At 41.1% G+C, this 20,607-nt stretch overlaps 2 protein-coding genes across 7 annotated transcripts; one reads left to right on the top strand and one right to left on the bottom strand.

The window, feature by feature from the left end:
• Nucleotides 1–178: 178 nt before the first annotated feature.
• On the bottom strand, nucleotides 179–2,127 carry LOC109006472 (sm-like protein LSM36B). Of its 2 annotated transcripts, none has more exons than XM_018985764.2 (4): nucleotides 2,073–2,127; nucleotides 1,079–1,217; nucleotides 533–646; nucleotides 179–412 (listed from the first exon to the last, which is right to left on the bottom strand). In XM_018985764.2, the coding sequence occupies exons 2-4, from the start codon at nucleotides 1,191–1,193 to the stop codon at nucleotides 366–368; spliced, it is 276 nt and encodes a 91-aa protein (XP_018841309.1). In that variant the 5' UTR covers nucleotides 1,194–1,217; nucleotides 2,073–2,127; the 3' UTR covers nucleotides 179–365. The 2 variants fall into 2 exon arrangements, with proteins under 2 accessions (XP_018841309.1, XP_018841310.1); XM_018985765.2 differs by having other exon boundaries at nucleotides 2,021–2,114.
• Nucleotides 2,128–3,109: 982 nt separating this feature from the next.
• Nucleotides 3,110–20,478, top strand: LOC109006469 (acyl-coenzyme A thioesterase 9, mitochondrial-like). Of its 5 annotated transcripts, XM_018985759.2 has the most exons (6): nucleotides 3,110–3,455; nucleotides 3,534–4,041; nucleotides 16,827–17,004; nucleotides 17,910–18,379; nucleotides 19,622–19,750; nucleotides 20,126–20,477. In XM_018985759.2, the coding sequence occupies exons 1-6, from the start codon at nucleotides 3,244–3,246 to the stop codon at nucleotides 20,294–20,296; spliced, it is 1,668 nt and encodes a 555-aa protein (XP_018841304.2). In that variant the 5' UTR covers nucleotides 3,110–3,243; the 3' UTR covers nucleotides 20,297–20,477. The 5 variants fall into 5 exon arrangements, 3 of the variants coding, with proteins under 3 accessions (XP_018841304.2, XP_018841300.2, XP_018841302.2); XR_001998666.2 differs by having other exon boundaries at nucleotides 3,110–4,041; nucleotides 17,910–18,329; nucleotides 20,126–20,220; XR_001998665.2 differs by having other exon boundaries at nucleotides 3,110–4,041; nucleotides 17,910–18,329; nucleotides 20,038–20,134.
• Nucleotides 20,479–20,607: the final 129 nt, after the last annotated feature.

The following is a 20,607-nucleotide window of genomic DNA, read 5'->3' as shown; positions in this document are numbered from 1 at the left end:
GACCTGTCACCAAACCAATGTGCTTCTCCCGGTTGACTAAAATCTACAGTTCATTGCCAAGTAGAAGGCAACAGAATTGACATCGGCATCATTGACATTCCTTGCATGCTTGGGACAATGATAACCAAAAATCATAATATAAATAAGGTGTTGAATAAGGTGTTGAGAGAGAGAGAGAGATGAAGACATTTGGTAGCCTATTCCATTACATATGATAGTAACAACGTTTCATGTCCGAGTTCGAGCAGCCTTCTCTAATTCGAATTTCCAAAATCCACATCATCTTACATTACAAATACAAACATTTAAAGGAAAAAAAAAAAATGACTGCAGAGGCTCCACATGGCTTGATAAAAATTCGGTACTTAAGCCCCATCTGCTAGTGTCCTCTTTGATGTACTAATGTAGAGAACTGCATCAACGAAAAGAAAACCCAAAACCCAACCATCAACATACTGGTCAGATAATAATTGCATGGGGTAAAAATATGTTGTATAATAAAAATAAATTAACGCGTCAATCCTTCAAGTACCATTGTTTCCACGAATGAAAGCATCGCCATACTTATTTTTCAACTGCCCATTGACATATTCTTCTGTCTGCTCCATTGCTATATTCATATACCCATCAAGACATGCAAGAATGCCTGCACATGAAGATGATCTATTAATGTCTGTTTCAATGGTCCATACCAAAATTAAACAATTCAGGGTGCACCGACCATCAGTCAACCCAAAATTCACCATTGGCATTTATGGCCAGGTCGTATTCCTCTGCCTTCAATAGGTGGTCTGATTCTACCCATTACTGGTATTAGGTGTTTCACCCCTTTCCCAAATTTAAAGGAGAAAAAGGGAGAGGCAAATGTCCCATCCATGGCATGCCACCTATATTTGCCAAGTAGTTCCCTTTTTCTTTTCTTTGCATGCGCATTTTCCCCTCCCATAGAAAATCGTGTCATAATACCCCAAGGCAAATTTCTCATGCATGGGATGCATCACATTTCTTATTGAAACCAATGATAATGATAGTAAATTTAGGAGAATTAAAAGAAAGGAAAGGAGAAATATAGAATGACCTCGATAATCAACTCCTGAATTCAGTTTAACGACGACAGGACGACCACGGATTGATTTGAGAAAATCTCCAGGAGTTTTAGTAGTTGCTGAACCCTTCTCTCCACCTCCGCTCATTTTGCTTATCTAGAACTTTTCTACCTGAAGAAAGAATGCCAATAGTAAAGAACATGGTCATCTGAACAATATCATAACTAGAATTTATTTATAGTTGTTAATAAGCATACGAGGGAACTCCAGTAGATATAGGCAACATGACATCATAATAGGTCGACAAAAGTATGGTACTAACGAAACGGATAAATCACCAAACAATAATACATAAAGAATGTGGCCCTATTTTACTTTTAGAAGTCAAAGTAAACAACATCTCTCAGAGAGGCATGAAAAACACAGGACAGCCTTCTCCTCTACTCGGCATGCCACATGCTACTAACTATACTCTCTTTCAACATGACATTACCCACTCGCCTGTTGTCAATAAATCCCCACACTTTGGAACAAGGAAAGATATAGAACCCCTAAGGTCACAAGATAAACAAAGGGTCCTCAAAAATCACCCAATTGATTAGACACAATAAGTTTAAGTTGCATCCAAGCATCATCGCAAGTCAACAAAGCACGAAAAACCCAAAATTCGGAAGAAGCTTGGAGAAAATAAGAAAATAATGGCACATGAAACAGCTGCAAAGCAGATTAATGCATCACCAAAGCATACAAGTACCTTTTTTTTCCCAAAAAAAAAACCCCATTATAGCATCCCCCACAATAGAAAGCACACTCACAAGACAATTTTGCTAGATGGGTTTAAGCTAATTCAAATGCCCATCAACAAACAGCTCATTAAAACTTTCAAACCTAACGGCAGTCCTGAAACCAATACTCTAATTCATAATTAACCGTGAACCAAAAAGAGAAAAAGAAGAGTTCAAGTTTGAACGCACATTGTAAGAAGCAAAAGAACATCGAACGATACAAAGGATCACCGGGACGTACCCGTTTGATTAACTGAGCAATAGCGAGGCTTCTTTCTCTGTGCTACAGTACGCCCTACCGGAGCGATTATATAGTGAAAAAAGCGATAGAGCGACAACGACGTCGTGTCCCCCCCCCCCACCCCCGGTTGGGCTTTCTATTATTGTTTGGGCCACATTTGTTTCTTAGGCCTTCTTATTGGGTTTCAGTGAGTCCATAGTCATACTCCTTCTTGGGCCTTGGTTGGTCCTTCTAGTCTAATTCGACTGCACAAATTTTATAAAATTTAATAAAGTTATTTATATTAATAAACTAATATTTAGATATTTTTAAAATGATAAAACTTAAATTATTTAGTTAAAACACATAAAACTGAGTTCTAAAATAATAAGCATGCATCGATGGGGCAGTTTTTTGATGACATGAGAAGCAGATTGGTTCATAGAGATTGGTATGTGGAGTTCATTTATAGAGAAGATAATGGTGTAGCTCATGAACTTGCTAAGAGGGTTATGAGAATGGAAGGCAAATGTTGCTGGATTGAAGAGGGACCTATCGAGATTGCTAGTATAATTATCATAGAAATGTTATGTAATAATTTAGAGTAACAGCATATTGGTGACAGATTGTAAACAGATGCAATTTTGCACCTAATGATTATGAATGAATGAGAAATACTTATTGATGATTCAAAATAATAATAATAATAAGCATGCATACAAATCGTTAGTACAACTATACTATAAATATTACGTCCACATTCTAATTAAATAATTTAAATTCATTGGTTTTTACAGATGAAATGAGATGAGTTGAGTTGAGATTAAACTTAAAAGTTAAATAAAATATTGTTAGAATATATTTTTAATATTATTTTATTTTGTATTTAAAAAAGTTTAATTTTTTATTTTATTTTGTATAAAATTTTAAAAAAATTGTAATAATTAGATGAGATGAGTTTAGAGGAATTGTGAAAATAAATAAATCCTTAATCTTATTTTTTTAATACAATAATAACCTTGGAAGTAAAGAATCTGAGGATTCACCCAGATCAGAATCCTTCTTCAATGATCTGGCCATATTCGACATATCCTGCGGAGGATCCATAAACGTTAAAAGCTAACCAAAAAGGCTGCCCCTGAACTGGACCATTCCTTTGATTCATCTTCTTTTCGCAGTCTGAAACAAAACAATGCGATCAATGAGAAAACCACTTTCCCACCACCTCTTCAAGTCCTCGCCACTGCCACTCCAAGCATTCGTTTCATCACCAATACAAGCACCACCAGGATTCCAAAATGCATTTTTCATCAACGCCCACATTCCCGCCTCAGCACAAGGACCAAGTCCGACCTCCGAAACCACTCTTCCTGGTCCGATTTCACCTACACTCTCCCAAACCAGGTACTTTTCTTATACAAGTCCGGACCCACGTCCTAATTACCAATTTAATTGGGAAGCTAATGATGCTTTCTTGTCCAGATCATCAGAACAAGCACGACCTGTTTTCAGAAGCAAAATTTATTCTCCAAATTCATATAGTTTCACTCGAGCCAGGCCATTTTCTACCAAAAAATCCGAACCATATTCCAAGTCGTTGGACTCTACAGAACCCGGACTCTCTTCATCAAATGCAATACCGGTTTTTTCCACCATAATTTCACCATTAGAGGCTTCGCAGCCTATTGATGCGGGCTCTTCGATTCGAAAACCGATCAGTCTGTGGCCCGGAATGTACCATTCACCTGTTACAAATGCTCTATGGGAAGCGAGGTCGAGCATATTCGAGAAGGTCGTGGATACCCCAACCGATGAGCCTTCTCGAGGTGAATTGGTTATGAAAACTCCGGTAAAAAGCCGGACCACTATTGTTTACAAGTTCTCGTCCGATTATATACTCAGAGAGCAGTATAGGAACCCCTGGAATGGGATCCGGATGGGGAAGTTGCTCGAGGATCTTGATGCTCTGGCTGGAACCATCGCATTCAAGGTACTTCTGAAAAATCCTCCGAATTCTGCAATATGAGTTGTTGTGATGTAATTTATACCGTGTCTAGTTGAATATTTGTTGGGTTTGATGCGTGGGGAAATGCTGCGAGTGGGGTTTGTGAAACGGGTTCTAAATGATGTCGATTAGATGTGGTGTGTTATGCTTGAATTGGCATTCATTTCTAATGAAGCCAAGTTTGCCTAGCTGGATATACCCAATGTTGCCAGTCGTTTAATTTATGGCCTACAATGTGGTGTTTGTGGGTTTTGAATTGGAAGGTGCACTCGTTGTGATCTGTGTCATTGCGGGGTTGGTGTATTTCGCTTTTTACAGGACGTCGTCATTCTGACCCTTTTGGAGTTTCGCTTGAAAACTCACCTAAAGTGTTGGTATACCTTCGTCAGTGGCCAACATGTTCATGGTAGTCATTTGTAGTGAAGCTGAGTTTGGCCAGCTGTAGTTCCCAAAAATTTCTGGTCTTTAATCAGAGTCTCAGACTTGTGGCCCAGCATTGTGATTTGAATTGGAAGATGCAATCGTTGCAATTTTCTTCATTATTGTCATTTTAAGTTCATTAATATAGTGTTTCCTATTAATTGTTTTTTTTATATAAGTAAGAATATTGAGACTAGGCAATGCCTAAGTACATAGAAAGTATACAAAGTGAGACACCTAGTTACAGTCTAGTAAGCTGGAAAGGAAAAGAAACTCATAAACATTCTCACCCTTCAATACAATAGCAGAAAACCACTGTAAAAGAGAGAAAACAAATAAATTCCAGATTTCCCCCACTGCACGCTCCTTGTTGTTAAAGCACATATCATTCATTTCCAACCATAAACACCACACTAAGCACAAAGGTAATTGTTGTAGTATGTGGCTCATATCGAGTGGAACACGTATACAGAGAAAGCAGGCTGATACCGCGAGTGAAGCAGAGTGGAGTGAGGGGAGCGTAGCGTACCGAGCGGAACGGAGCGAAATACATATGATGTAACCCTACTTTTGACAGTTAGTGAAAATTCAACCCTTGCTCCTGTGGATGTAGGCATACTGTCGAACCATGTTAAATCCTAGTTTTTTTTTTTTAAACGTACTGTTCATAACTACCGCACATAGCATAACAGTATCATTCACCACACTACTGCCGGTTGAGCGCTATTATGCCTCCTATTCCAGCATGCTCGTAGTTCCACCACACTTTTAGGCATTACTCAACTCAGCCTGGCTCTACTAAGAATATCAGCCCATAACTCTCCAGTCACCTTACAATGTAAGAGCAAATGATCTATCAATTCCACATTCCTTTTACACATGTAGCACCACTCCGTGACCACCATACCGCGCTTCCTTAGATTATCAACCTTCAAAATCTTCCCAAGTGCAGCTGTCCAAGTAAAAAACGCAATTTTAGACGGCACTAAAACCTTCCAAATGCTCTTCCACGGAAAAAATGTGGATTGTTGAACTGTCAAGACCTTGTAAAAAGATTTAGCATAAAATTTTTTTCTCCCCATGGGAATCCACAACATATGGTCACCCCCATCGCCTCCTAATTTTGCTGAATACAAGTAACTATAAAAATCTGCCAGCTCTTCAAGTTCCCAATCCTGAGCATTTCTAGTAAGAGTGACATTCCAAGTTACCGTCCCATTTGCACAACTCAGCAATTCTGAAACTGCAGCTTGCTGATTGCCAGCCAAGTTAAATTCAACTGGAAAAACAGTGGAAAGAGGGCTCTCCCCACTCCAAACATTGAACCAAAAGTGAGTTCTTACTCCATCACCCACCTAAACTTAATATGTTTTTCAAAAGTGTTCCACCCATTTCTAATAAATTTTCATAGGCTTACTCCATAAGACCCTCTACCCTCCTTAGAACACCATCCCCCCACTCACTACCATACTTGTGATCAATAACCTCTCTCCACAACGAGTTTCCTTCCATTTGATACCTCCACAACCACTTTCCTAAAAGTGCATTGTTAAAAACACTCAAATTTCATACCCCTAATCCACCATTCGCAATCGGACAACTCACCCTTTACCAACTCACAAGGTGAAATTTAATTTCTTCCCCCCATGTCACCCCACAAGAAAAATCTAAACAACTTTTCGATCCAATTTGCCACATCCACCGATAATGGAAAGAGAGAAAGATAGTAAGTGAGAAGGTTGGAGAGGGTGCTTTTGATAAGTGTTATTCTCCCCCCTTGATAGATATAGCCGCTTTCACCCCGATAATATTTTTTCAATCTTCTCTACCACTCCATCCTAAATACTCTTTGTTTTGAATGATGCCCTCAAGGGAAGTCTAAGATATTTCATAGGAAGAGAGGCTATTTTACAGCCCAACAACTCTGCTAGAGAAGCAATATTACTTGCATCCCCCACTGATACCAACTCCGACTTCCCCAGGTTCACCTTGAGTCTCGAAACAACTTCAAAGCACAACAAAACCACCCTTAGAGCTTGAATCTGGTCATTAACAGCATCACAAAAGATTAGCGTATCATCCGTGAATAGTAAGTGAGAAATAGAACTGACACCATTACTATTGTTGCCCACTGAAAAACCAGCACGAAATCCCCCTCCTTACCGCAGCTTCCACCATGCGACTCAATGCCTCCATTACTATAACAAAAAGGAAAGGTGATAGCGGATCCCCTTGTTGCAAATCCCTCGAAGTCTGAAAAAAACCACAAGATTTTCCGTTGACTAAAACCGAAAACCGAGCAGTCGAAACACAATGTTTAACCCATTCGCACCACCTATGTTCGAAAGCACATCTTCTAAGCATATACAAGAGGGAGTCCCAACACACATGGTCATAAGCATTTTCCATGTCTAGCTTGCAAAGGACCCCCGAAATGCCTTCTCTTAACCGGCTGTCCAAATACTCATTTGCTATTAAAACTGAATCCAAAATTTGCCGACCCCGAACGAAAGCATTTTGAGGTTTGGAAATGAGTTTGTCCATCACCAAACTCATACGATTAGCTCACACTTTTGATATGATTTTGTAGATCTCACCTACCAAACTAATAGGCCGGAAGTCTTTTAATTCATGGGCACCAACCATCTTTGAGATAAGAGCAATGAAGGTAGCGTTTAATGACTTCTCAAACTTAAGATTAGTATGAAAAGCTTGGAAAATCTGCATCACTTCCTCCTTCACTATATCCCAACACTCTTGAAAGAAAATCATAGAAAAACCATCCGGGCCCGGGACTTTATCTTTGCACATACCTCTCACCACTAGATGCACCTCCTCTTCAACAAACGGGCTCTCCAACCAACTTGCTACATTCGAATCCAGCTGGTCAAAAATTAAACCGTCAAGTTTGGGACGTCATTCTACTTTTTCAGCTAGGAGATCCTCGTAATACTACACTATATGATCTTGGATGTCTTCGGGAGAATGTAACACATTTGAACCTGAATGGAGGACTTCAATAGCGTTGTTGGGCCTATGAGAATTGGCCACCTTGTGAAAGAACTTAGTGCATTTATCCCCCTCCTTCAACCAAAGCGCTTTTGATTTTTGCCTCCAAGATATTTCTTCCATCAACAAAACTTTCTCAATTTCGGTCACCACCACATTCTTCCTTAACAAAGAATCCTCATTAACATCTACTTCCTCCAATGCTTGCAACTCAAAAGGAAGATCCACAAGATTCAAATAAAAAATCAGCTTTGAGAAGTATTCCATTGTTCTTGTCGACGTAGATGCCCCCGCCCCCTCACTAGGGAACTGAACAATGTTGAAGTCACCACAAGAAACCCAAGGTAAATCCCATAAAGAATATAGACCCACCAATTCCTCCCACAAAGAGTTTCTATCACTATCCACATTGGGCCCATACACGCCGCAAATGCCCACCTCCACCCATCCTCAATATTCCTAAAAGTTATAGCCATTGAAAAAGTCCCGATACAATCCTCTACCACCACTCTCTTATCCCACATCACCAACACACCTTCCGAAGCCCCGACGAAACTAAATAACACCACCCCACAAAGGAGCAACCCCATAAACTACGGATTATGTTTCTATCAATACCACTCAACTTAGTCTCTTGTAAGCAAATAATGTCAATTTTCCAACTGCGGAGAAGGGATCTAATGCGAGGACGTTTATTCACGTCATTGATCCCTCTTACATTCCAAGACAATATTTTAGGCTTCATTAACAAAAGTAAAGTCCCTCCCTTTTACTCTGTCTCTCCCCAAAGTTCCCTCCTTATTGTCATAGTTAATAGAGCATTGCAGTCATTTCAACTCTCTCTCCTTTCTAACAGCTAACTTCATGGCCGTGGAATGACCAGCTTCAATGGCTACTAGGAGAGCCGTGAATTGTTCTTCATACACATCACAAGATAGTCCCACCCAACCTTGAATCTCCTCTACTTTTTTTAACACTCAATCTGATACTTTAGGTGAAATCTGAGGGGGAAGTATCTGTAAGGGTGACGGACTACCCATCTCCTCCTCATCACTATCTGTTGCAACTAACTCCATCTGTAGGTCAGAATCTACCTCCTCTTTCTCAGGTTCCATATGAATATCTGCATACACCTCCATTAGATTTATCTTCATTCCCATAGAAGCCAACGAGACTTTTTTTTCCCACGGAAATTTCCACGATTTCCCCTTCCTCGATTGCCGGTGCATAGGGCACCGCCTCTAACCCTCCCGAAGCTTCCTCAGAAACTGTCGGGACTTTCTATGCCTTGGATGGTTGGCTCGAGGATCAATGCCGAAACAGCCTCGTGAGAACTGGCCGAGACAACCGAGATATCGGGGACGACAACCTTGCCTCTTCTCGCATACATCTCCTCTGACCTCAGCTCAGTTGTCTGTGCGTCGGCGACCTCCGTCAAAATGTTCTGTGCAGTTACCGAGAAGTCATGGGTGAAAGAGACGATAGAAATAATGCACCCCAATGTTCTAATGTTCTCTCTCTAGAATTTTTCTCTCCGTACACAGGCACACTTTTTCTTCTTAGTTTGCTTTCTGTATCATCTTTGTATCACCATGGCTGTTTTTACTGAGTTATTCTGAGGTGGTATTGGTTATGATGGGTCAGTTTATAGAAGTAGTTATTGAATCAAAGTGTTTTATCTTATCAAAATGTGGAGGGGGTGGTTTGAGAGTTACTGAGCGTAGCTGGAAAAAAGAGAACTCAGTGATGCTGGGGTATTCTTCGATTCAATGGCTTGCGAAGGTGCTAGAGAAGAGCCTAAGTAGGGGGAAAAAGGAGGTATATTCTGCAACTCGTGATGGTTTTAGTAGCATTATTGCTCAACGCTGTTCCAATAGGAGAGGGAGATATGTTGAAATCTCAGAGTATAATCAGGGGGGGAGAAGGAATATTTTATGTATTCCAGAAGGGGGGAATGGATGGGGTTGGAGGAAAATGATGGAGACACTGTTAGAGCAAAGGAAAAAAGAGTTTAAATTCGGTGGAATGCAGGGAGGAGGTCATCTGAGTGATGGTAGAGGGGGAATGAAGCTTCATGCGCGGTCGTATAAGGAGGCTCTTTCTTCATCATTCCCGATAGCTGAGAAGGAGAAGATGGCTGGTGTAAAGATCTCTGACAGAGGCAAGGGTACTTGGCGTGGTGGTATGTTGAGCCATGCTCTAGGTAGGGACTCTGTGGCATGTCAGGATTTATGGGAGGTGCAGCGCAAAATACTGGAAATGCAGGGACAGTTGCGTGCCCTGCAGAGAGATGTGGCCGTTATTGTTGATTTTGTTGGCTCTTTTAAGGATAATGAGGTGGCTGATAAAACTAAGGGTAAGGGCTTTGTAAAGAGCAGCTGGCCGAGCAAAGGATTCGAGCAGCAGAAAAATACTAAGGCAAAAAGATGGGTATGGCGTCGGCACAAGCAGGCTGATGGGGCTGGGCCGTCTCAACCAAGGGCCCAGATTAGTGGGGCTCAGCCCAGGGCCCATAGTGGCGGGTCTAAGCCCAGGGCCCATAGCTGTGGGCCTCAGCCCAGGACATCTGGTGGATCAGAGCCCAACTGTGGGTCTCAGCCCATGACCCAGAGTTGCGGGTCGAAGCCCAGGACCCGTAATAACGGGTCTGAACCCGAACCAAGGGTGATCGCGAACCCTAGCCCGTCTTCAACCGAGCTGCTGAATCTCGGATTTGTGCCGGAAAGCCTTCCGACGGCGAGGGGTCAGGCCGCGGGGTCACAGACGACGCCGATGGACGCAGTGGGGGCCGCCGGTGAGATTTCGCCGGAGGTCTGTGCGCAACAGGCTCTGTTAGCCGAAAATGATTTTTCTTCTATGGAGAAACAGAGATTGACGCAGACTGTTTCTGGGGTTTCTTTGGCCCAAGCGACAGATTATGGGATACCAGAGGAGGGTTTCGAGTTGGCTGAGGTTGAGGATGACTCAGATGATTTTATGCACTCAGTGGAAGACGAATTGTTCATCCCAGAGGCTTGTAATTTGGAGGAGTTTTCAGTGGGGACTGAGTTTCAGAATTTTCAGAATAATAAAATGGGAAATCCTATCCCATTAAGTTACTATTTTCCAGATCAAGCATCAGATTGGGTCATTCATAAAGCAAAGGAAATTCAACATGTTGTGGGAATTGAGTGCGATGGGTATGAGGAGCAGTTCATAGCCTTGTTAACTGCTATGGAAGCTGGACATCACCAAAAAAAGAGGGGGAACACAAAGAAAAGTCAGGAATTAAAAAGATTAATGTGGTCAATGAACTCGGAAGCTAGTTCCAGCAGGAATAAGGCAAAGGGGAAGGGGCTGAATGTTTCCCAATGAAGCCCAAGATAGTATCTTGGAATGTCCGAGGTCTAAACGAGGTTGAGAAGCGTCTTCGGGTTAGACGTTTACTCCGTGAGTGGAAGGCGGACATAGTATGTTTACAGGAAACGAAGTTGAAGATGATTAATAGGAGGATTATTCGGAGTTTATGGAGCAATATTTATGTAGACTGGGTATATTTGGCTTCTTTAGGGGCTTCGGGAGGAGTTGTGGTAATGTGGGATAAAAGGGTAGTGGTGAAAGTGGAGGAGTACATAGGGAGATATATGGTTGCGTGTTCCGTTAAGTGTGTGTCAGATGATTTGGCCTAACTTAGACGTTGAAAGAAGTGTTTTGTGGGATGAGCTTGCAGGGGTACAGAGTTGGTGGGAGCTTCCTTGGTGTATTGGGGGGGATTTCAATGTGGTTAGGTTCCAGAGTGAATGTCTTAGTAGTAGGAGATTGAGGCCAGCAAGTCTGGAGTTCTCAGAATGTATTTTTGATTTGAATTTGTTAGATCTTCCGCTAGCAGGTGGTCCAGCCACATGGTCAAATAATCAGACGTGGTCCCGCTTGGATCGCTTTTTAATTTCACCTGAGTTTGAATGTCATTTCCCAGATGTATGGCAAAAGCGTTTGGCACGTATAACCTCGGACCATTGGCCTATTATGCTGGATTGTGGAGGTATTCAGAATGGTAGAAGGTATTTTAAGTTCGAAAACATGTGGTTGAGTTCAGAAGGCTTTGTGGAAAGGGTTAAACAATGGTGGACTTCGTATCATTTTGAAGGTACAGCCAGTTTCATTTTGGCTAACAAACTGAAAGCCTTAAAAAAGGACTTAAAGGAGTGGAATAAACTATCTTTTGGTAATGTGGAGGAGAACAAAAATACAAAGTGGTTGGAAATTCAGGAGCTAGAAAGACTGCAAGAAGGGAGGCCACTTAATGAGGAGGAACAAGCTCAGAAAACTGTATTGGAGGCAGATCTTGAGAGGATAATCCTACAGGAAGAAATCTCATGGCGTCAAAAATCAAGAGCTCTTTGGTTGAAGGAAGGAGACCGGAGTACGAAGTTCTTCCATCGAATGGCAAACTCACATAGAAGAAATAACAACATCGAAGTTCTGAGAATCGAGGGTGTCGAGAGTAGAGAAGAGGTAGTCATTCAAGAGCATGTGGTCGTTTTCTTTGAAAAGCTTCTTACTGAGCAGGTGGATTGGAGGCCTACTTTAGATGGATTGGCTTTTGATACTATTGATCCTGGGGACGTTACCAGTTTAGAGAGGGCTTTTGAAGAGGAAGAGGTTTCTGAAGTGATAAGGAAGATGGCAAAAGATAAGGCTCCCGGACCGGATGGGTTCTCTATGGGTTTTTTCCAAGAGTGTTGGGACGTGATTAAGGAGGATCTTTTGAAGGTTTTTCAAGAATTCTTCACAATAGGTAAATTTGAGAAAAGTCTCAACACTACTTTTCTTGCATTGATCCCGAAAAAGGTTGGGGCCATTGAGATCACAGACTTTCGGCCTATAAGCTTAGTAAATGGTATTTATAAGATCATTGCTAAAGTTCTTGCCAATAGATTAAGTGGAGTATTGGGGAAGATTGTTACTCAACCACAGAATGCTTTTGTCAAAGGTAGACAGATCCTTGATGCGGTTTTAATAGCCAATGAATGTTTTGACAGTAGAGTGAAGGCTGGCAAACCAGGGATTATGTGCAAATTAGATATGGAAAAGGCATATGATCATGTGAATTGAGATTTTCTTCTCTATTTACTGGGTAGGTGTGGGTTTGGAGAGAGGTGGAGGTCTTGGATAAGATGGTGTATATCTACGGTACGTTTCTCGGTGTTGATTAATTGCAGTCCAGAGGGTTTCTTCCCAAGCTCTCGTGGTTTGAGACAAGGGGATCCGTTATCCCCTTTACTTTTTGTCATAATTATGGAGGCACTAAGTAGGATGATTTCAGCCACAGTGTCTAATGGTTCCATCAGTGGTTTCCAGATTGGATCGTCCAGTAGAAGTAGTACAATTATCTCTCATTTGCTGTTTGCAGATGATACGCTCATTATGTGCGAGGCTGATCAAGGCCAGTTGAGGACTGTGAAGGCACTGCTGCTGTGTTTTGAAGCAGTGTCTGGTTTAAAAGTGAATTATGATAAATCAGAGTTGGTACCAATTGGGGAAATTCAGGATATAGGGGTGCTGGCTGATATACTGGGGTGTAAGATAGCGTCTCTTCCTATGACTTATCTGGGATTGCCGCTTGGTATAGCGTCGAGGACACGCACAATTTGGGATATAGTGATTGAAAAAGTAGAGAGGAGACTATCAGGGTGGAAGAGAATGTATTTGTCTAAAGGGGGCAGGATCATTTTAATCAAAAGTACACTTTCAAATCTACCCACCTACTACCTATCATTATTCCCTTTACCGGCGAGTGTGGCGGGTCGACTTGAGAAATTATAGAGAGAGTTTCTGTGGGGGGGCTTAGGTGAGGAGTTTAAATTCCACCTAGTTAAATGGGAGATGGTATGTCGTCCTATCTCCAATGGAGGTTTGGGTGTCAGAAATTTGAGGTTGTTTAACCGGGCATTACTTGGCAAATGGTTGTGGCGATATACTAAGGAACCAGAAGCCTTATGGAAGACTGTGATCGAGAGCAAATATGGTGTTTTAGGGAAGGGGTGGTGTACTAGAGAAGTTGGAGGAGCTCCTGGTATGGGGCTATGGAAACATATTAGAAGAGGATGGATAGTCTTCCATCGTCACACTAGATTGCAATTAGGGACAGGTTCTAAGATCAGATTTTGGAAGGATGCGTGGTGTAATAACAGTGTTCTTCAAGATCTGTTTCCGTCTCTTTTCTTAATTGCAAGTACTAAAGATGCCACAGTGGCGGAGGTTATGGAAGTTTCAGGTGGAAACATCCATTGGAATATCAATTTCAACCGAGCGGCACAGGATTGGGAGATGGAGAGTTTTGTTGATTTTTATAGCCTCCTTTATTCTATTCGTCCAAACATCCAGCAGGAAGATGGGTTGTGGTGGTGTCCTGCAAGGAATGGGGTGTTTTCTGTTCGCTCTTTTTATAAGGTTCTCACACAAGTTTCAGAGATACAGTTTCCCTGGAAAAAGCTTTGGCGTCATAAGGCTCCTCCCAAAGCCTCTTTCTTTGTGTGGACAGCATCGTTGGGTAAGATTCTCACCACGGATAATCTAAGAAAGAGGAGGATTATTATTGCAGACTGGTGTTGTATGTGTAAAAGTGGGGGTGAGTCGGTAAATCATTTACTTTTACACTGTGAGATAGCCAGGACTCTTTGGGACGAGGTGTTTAAAAAGATGGAGTTAATGTGGGTTATGCCGCAAACAGTTTTGGAGGTATTGGCTTGCTGGGCTTCGATTCATGGGGTGAGACAAATCAAAGCAGTTTGGAAGATGATCCCCATTTGTATTATGTGGTGTCTATGGCAAGAGCGCAATGAGAGGACATTTGAGGACAAAGAGAGAACTTTAGAGGAGCTTAAAATGTTTTTCTTTAGGACTCTTTGTACTTGGGCCATTGCAATAGACTTTAATGGCATGGACCTTCATGTTTTCCTAGTTTCTAATATGCCTACATAATTAGGGCATTTTCTCTGTATTCGACAGTTGGTATATTAATAAATTCTTGTTTTACTTATCAAAAAAAAAAGAAATAATGCACCTCCAAGCTCCGATGGTATTGCCTCCTGCGACAGAACCTCCATTGGTGCTTCTGCGACCTTCGGCGAGGTCGTCTGAGGCTTCGTCGGCGGCTCTAGCGCTGGCCCACTCGCCAATGGGCCACCAACGTGCTGGTGCTTCTTCCTCTAGAATGGGTCATACTTCCCAGTCTGTTGAAGCCTCTCCTTGGGCTAAAGCCCATTTCCAAGGCTAACCTGGCCCTTCCCTTTAGGCCCATTACCCACGCCCAACGTCTCCAGCCTTTTCTTCATTTCATCTAAAACCAACATTTTCTTCATTTGGCCTGATACCAAATCACAACCCAAGCCCAAGCCCACCTCACCATTACCCTCAACACACCGTATTAGACTTAACACTTTATGAGGTAACTCATCCAGCGAGCTCTGCATAGCACGCAACTCCTTCAGAAGCCTTACCTCTTTCTGCCCATCAACCCCCTTGCCATCTCCCCTTCAGCTTTAAACAGCTACCAAAAAGGGTGCACCTCCTGCCTTTTGCAGGTCTGCCATAGCAGGTTGTTATGCGGCTCGAGGTATCTACAAGACCTCCCTGTACCACCGCGACGACAAGGTTACTGCCACTGTCATTGATGGTGAATTTCTCCCCTAACCACCTTCTCTGCCCATATCCTTCAACACCGCCGCGAGCTTCCTCCACCCCATTCTAGCCCTATCCCCAGGAATGAAAATGAAATTTTGGCAACCTCCCCCACCGTACTCCACCAAAGCCATGTAGGAGCCACGAGAGTTTGAACAACGCTGGGCAATGAAGCCTCTGTCACCTTCCCAATGAGCAGAGTAATACCCTTTGCTCCCAGTCTTCAAACATTCCTCCAACATTCTTACCACCCATCGGGTAGTGTCTAACCCCAATCTCAAATTTTTCACACCTTTCCACCCTTTCTCTTTAGTGAACACATTACACCCATCTCTTCTCACCTAAAACACCTTCAACTCGATAGCTAAACAACTAAATGAAGGCATTTCCTTTCAAAAGTACCAGATATCCCACTGTCAAGAGCCCACAACCACCATTGGTGACGTGGGTTTACGAAACAGTTAGAAGTGTACGGAGAGAAAACACACTGCTAAACCAGAATAATTAGCAGTCACTCACAATTCCTATTAATTGTATTTTGGATATTCATTGGTATAGAAAAATTGGTGCTGCTAAACTTGCACGTATTGCTAGGAGCTGGATCTGTCTTTCATGGTTGGATTTCCGCTTTAAAGAATTGTAGTTCAGTTTTAAGTTGTAAATATGTATACATGCATATTTGGTCTTTCTATAAGGTCATTATTCCTCATGATAATCCCTTTCCTTGAAAGAGCATATGACAGACAAAGGTCCTTTAGAAAGCTGTGTTTTTTCCTTGGATAGACTCTCTAGGGAAGATTATCACAATAGGTAATATAAGGAAAAGAAATGTTGTTGTGATTGATTAGTGTTGCGTGTACAATAGGATTGGAGAGTCTGTTGATCATCTTTTACTCTAGTTTGAGATTGGTAGTGTTTTGTGGAATGACTTATTCAGTTGGATAGGTTTGACTTGGGTAGTACCCATAAGAATTGTGGACCTCTGTGGTGCTTGGAGGTTAACTTGCAGACCAAAAATTGCAGCGGTGTGGAAGATGATCTCTATTTGCCTCATATGGTGTGTTTGGAGGGAAAGTAATGACAATAATTTTGAGGAGCAAGTGGTAAACTAATCTTGGTGGTATGCTACCTCCAGGTCTAAGGTTTGAATCCTTTTTGGTGCAAACAATTTCTAGGGGTTATCGAACTAGGGAACTTCCCCCTAAATTATCCGAGATGCACTTGTAGGAAACTCCTTGCTGAGGGCTTATGCACCCTTGGGATTAATCAGGACTTTGTTCTCAGACACCCGGTGCCAATAAAAAAAAAACTGTTTTGAGGACCAAAAATTCCAAACCTTTGTTTTCATTACTCTCTTCCTTTGGGAAGCTACCATAGACTTTAATAGGCTTAACTTTCATGATTTTTTTGTATTTTTTTCTACTTTTAGATGGGTGTTTCTCTTGTATAAATCTTGTGTATCTGGGTTGCGCCTTTTGCACTCTTTCAATGGAATTTATCGTTTTTTCTAAATCTGCTCATCACTCAGTAATAAATTTTCTGGACCCACTCACTTGTATGTTTCATCAGTTAGTGTATTTAACATGGCATTCCTGCCCTGTTGTATAGTTCTAACGGTTTCATAGTTGCTGATGTAATTGAATCTTATTCTAGCACCTATGGTTTGCTTGTTTGACCAGCATTGCTGCAATGACAATGGCATGACAAGACCTCTGATACTAGTCACTGCTTCTGTCGACAAGATGGTTCTGAAGAAACCCATCCAGGTTGACTCTGATTTAAACATAAGTGGTGCTGTTACTTGGGTTGGGCGGTCATCATTGGAGATACAATTGGAAGTGTCTCAGTCCACTAGAGGTATAGCGGAAAGATAAATTATAAGATACCGATTGTTTGATTTTTTTTATCACCTTGGTAGTGGGATAGGCTTACAGTTTCTTATGGTATATCTTTGATTTTTTGAAGTGATCTGCATATCCTGCCACTCTGTACCATAATTGTACAGAAAAGAATTAGCTTGAGATTCTTATAAAGGCTTCATCAATTGGACACAGACAGATTAACCCAGTGGTGGAATGGTTTAGATTCTAGTCTGAGATTATTAGGCAGTTAAGGTTGAACTCGCTGGACTCTAAAAAATCCTGAAGGTAATTAATATCTGAATCTTAAGGAAAAATAAAAAAAGTAAAATTGACTGCAGAAATTTCAAATTTGAATAATCAATGCCCATCTAATTTATGTTTAAACTCTGGTCCGCAGTTCTGCGATTGGCAGTTCCCTACACCTTGCTTCTGAAGAATTTATACTCTATTAGATTTGTCACTGTACGCTTCCAAGAGAATACCCATCCAGGCTGCAAATAGGCTCAGCAATTTTTTGCTGAACTTTCTTTCTGTTGTTTTTTTTAATTGCCTCTTCCTTGGATTCTGGAAAAGAACACCCTAGCAACCATTTGAGAGCAAACATTAGATGGAAAGCTGGGTAAAACTCACCTGCATTTTAGGAAGAGTTTTTCTCCCAATTGCCATTTCTTTCTCTTTTTCTTGGTACTTTGTGATCTTTTATAATCTATCTGATGCCTGCAGGGATCAGACCTAGTCTATCATTATCAGCATGTGGCTTTAAATATCTGTCTTGTAGGAGCATAAATCATAAAAGAGTTATTTCACATGTTCCCTTGACATATTTATGTTTTTACAACAATTTCCCAGCTGGTATCTATTGCTGCTCAGTTTGCTTTGTCATGTAAATTTGGTTTTCAGAGACCAAAAATGCATCAGACTCAATTGCTCTTATGGCAAACTTCACTTTTGTGGCTCGGGACTCGAAGACCGGAAAATCAGCACCAATTAACCAACTCTCACCTGAAACTGAACAAGAAAAGCTACTTTGGACGGAAGCAGAAGAAAGGAACAAACTTAGGAAAGAGAAGAGAGCCAACCGTAAAAAGAATTTTGAGAATGGAGATGCAGATAGGCTTGATGCATTGTTGGCCGAAGGACGAATCTTCTGTGACTTGCCAGCTTTGGCAGACAGAGATAGCATCCTTATAAGGGATACCTGCCTTCAGAACTCTTTTATTTGCCAGCCACAACAAAGGAACATTCATGGCCGGATTTTTGGAGGATTTTTGATGCGCAGAGCGTTTGAACTTGCCTTCTCAACAACTTATGCCTTCGCAGGTGTAGCACCACATTTCCTAGAAGTTGATCATGTTGATTTCTTTAAACCTGTAAGTAGCCACCCCACCATCTATTAAATGCTAAGATACCAATTTCAGTAGCAACCGTGCATAGTACTTATTTTACTGGATTTTAGAATTTACTGTTCAGGGATCCCTCTAGGTGTGCATCTCAAATAATACTCTCTTGGGGTGGCTAGAGGAATAATACATTAATCAAACGTCTGAAAGGCTGTATAGATTGGTAACTAAATTTTGATGTGCTTTAGAGCTGTTATGCCTATTTGGTAACCATGTAGGGAAAGTGCTTTCACTGAAAAACAAATTAGGGAAAGTGCTTTCACAAGCTAAAAAAGAAAAAAGAGGAAATCATAGTAAATGCTTCTTACATATTGCGTTTGGCGCTACCAGTGGTTTGTGCTCTGTTTTATTGAGTGCTTGTTTTTCTTTTGTGTATGCAAATTATCCAATAGCAGATGTCTTTGTCATTTTGTTCTGTTTGCTGACTTATTGAATATCATTACGAACTAGTCATTTTGAAAGTCCCAAATAATAATATGGACTCAGATGTGTTGTCCATGTGTCAAATCATCTTATCCCTATATCTTGGACACCGGGGGACACTGAAATTATGAAGTACTTCCCTGTTTTAGGTACTCTGGAAAAGATTATGACAGTCAAATACACCTGAAGGGTACATGTTAGGCAGTGTGCTATGTCGGATAAATGTCATACCTATAAGGCTATAACAATATACAGCCATCTGCATGTGTAGTTTGGTGTAGATGTGTCCATGTAGCATATTTTCCAACCACCCAATTTCTTTCTGTTCAAATGCACAAACTAATTCTTTTTTTCCTTCCCCTCCACCCTTGACTATTCATTTTCACCTTTGAAATTATTATTGGACCATTTGTGAATTCTCTCTTACTGACATTGATTATAATATTGGGAATGGATGTTTATATATTGAAATAAATCGTTACTGATTGATAAATTATAGGCAGCTACTTCTGCAAATGTTGGAACTTAAGTGAACTCCACTAACTAATTGTTCCAGATCATTTCCGTTTGAAGAAATATGAACTCTTAACATCTCTTGTGAAAGTCACATTAACCTATGGAAGTCCAACGAAGGAGATAGTAACATTGGCAATAAAACCATTTAACTAAAGTTTCTCCAATGATAATCACCCTGCAATAGCAGAAAAATATATTTATTGGTTTCACGACTTGCATCCAGCAGTATGAATCAGAGCAAGTCAATGACTAACATCTATTTTGCTGCTGCAGGTGGATGTTGGAGATTTCCTTCGATTCAAGTCCTGTGTGCTCTACACTGAACTTGAGAACCCAGATGTACCTCTGATAAATGTGGAAGTTGTTGCTCATGTTACAAGACCTGAGCTCAGGTCCACTGAGGTGAGCACCTGAGATAAAATATAAAACCTCACTGCAAAATAATGTAAACCACTGTGATTTTCTTTTCTTTTATTTGAGCAGACTACTGCACATAACATGAAAACAAAACAAAACAAAACCTTTTCTACGCTTCAGAGTGGGCACCATCCCTCCCACCCAGTTAAAAGAGAACTAAATAGATTAGGCTTAAGGTAAACCAAACAAGAATCCAAGAATTTTATAGGACAGTTTTTGAGATAATATCAAAACCAAACCTTATTCTGCTACATGTTTTGCAATTTGAACTGGTGTCCAACAAATTTTACTTCACATTCTCTGTCCATCCCGAGGCCATGAAAAGTGGCTTGAAGATTCGGAATGTTGTTCCTGGTACAGAAGAGGAAGCACGACGAGTGCTTGAACGCATGGATGCAGAGAGCTCCCAGTTTGGTAAACCCTGAAGATTTATTTCTTCTCGATGAATATAGGCAAAGTATATGCTCGGAATCAAGACTTCTGATGGGGTGGATGTTACAGAGTTTTATTGATGTGAAAAGTAAACCGTAGGGAATATGTAGTTTACAAGAATAATAAGACCGCTTCAACGTTGAAGGTCAAAATCCATCCGATGGGGTAGCACAACGAATGTCAATATTTATGTACCTGATTACTCATTTGCACAAGCCCATGTACTCTCTCTCTCTCTCTCTAGATGATTGCTCCACTCTTGCTCATTGGAATTGTGTTCGTGGTGCAGTAGACTTTGTGTTTTACATTGCTCAGGACCTTTTCCAAGTACTCGTGATTAACCAGACGAATGTCCTTAATTTTCCAAAAACAAAGAACAATGACGCGAAGGAAAAGAAAGAGACGAGAGA

The sequence above is a fragment of the Juglans regia genome, chromosome 7, assembly GCF_001411555.2.
Source record: "Juglans regia cultivar Chandler chromosome 7, Walnut 2.0, whole genome shotgun sequence".
NCBI lineage: Eukaryota > Viridiplantae > Streptophyta > Magnoliopsida > Fagales > Juglandaceae > Juglans > Juglans regia.
Note: the sequence above shows the minus strand (reverse complement) of the source record. Positions and strands in the feature narration are given on the sequence as shown.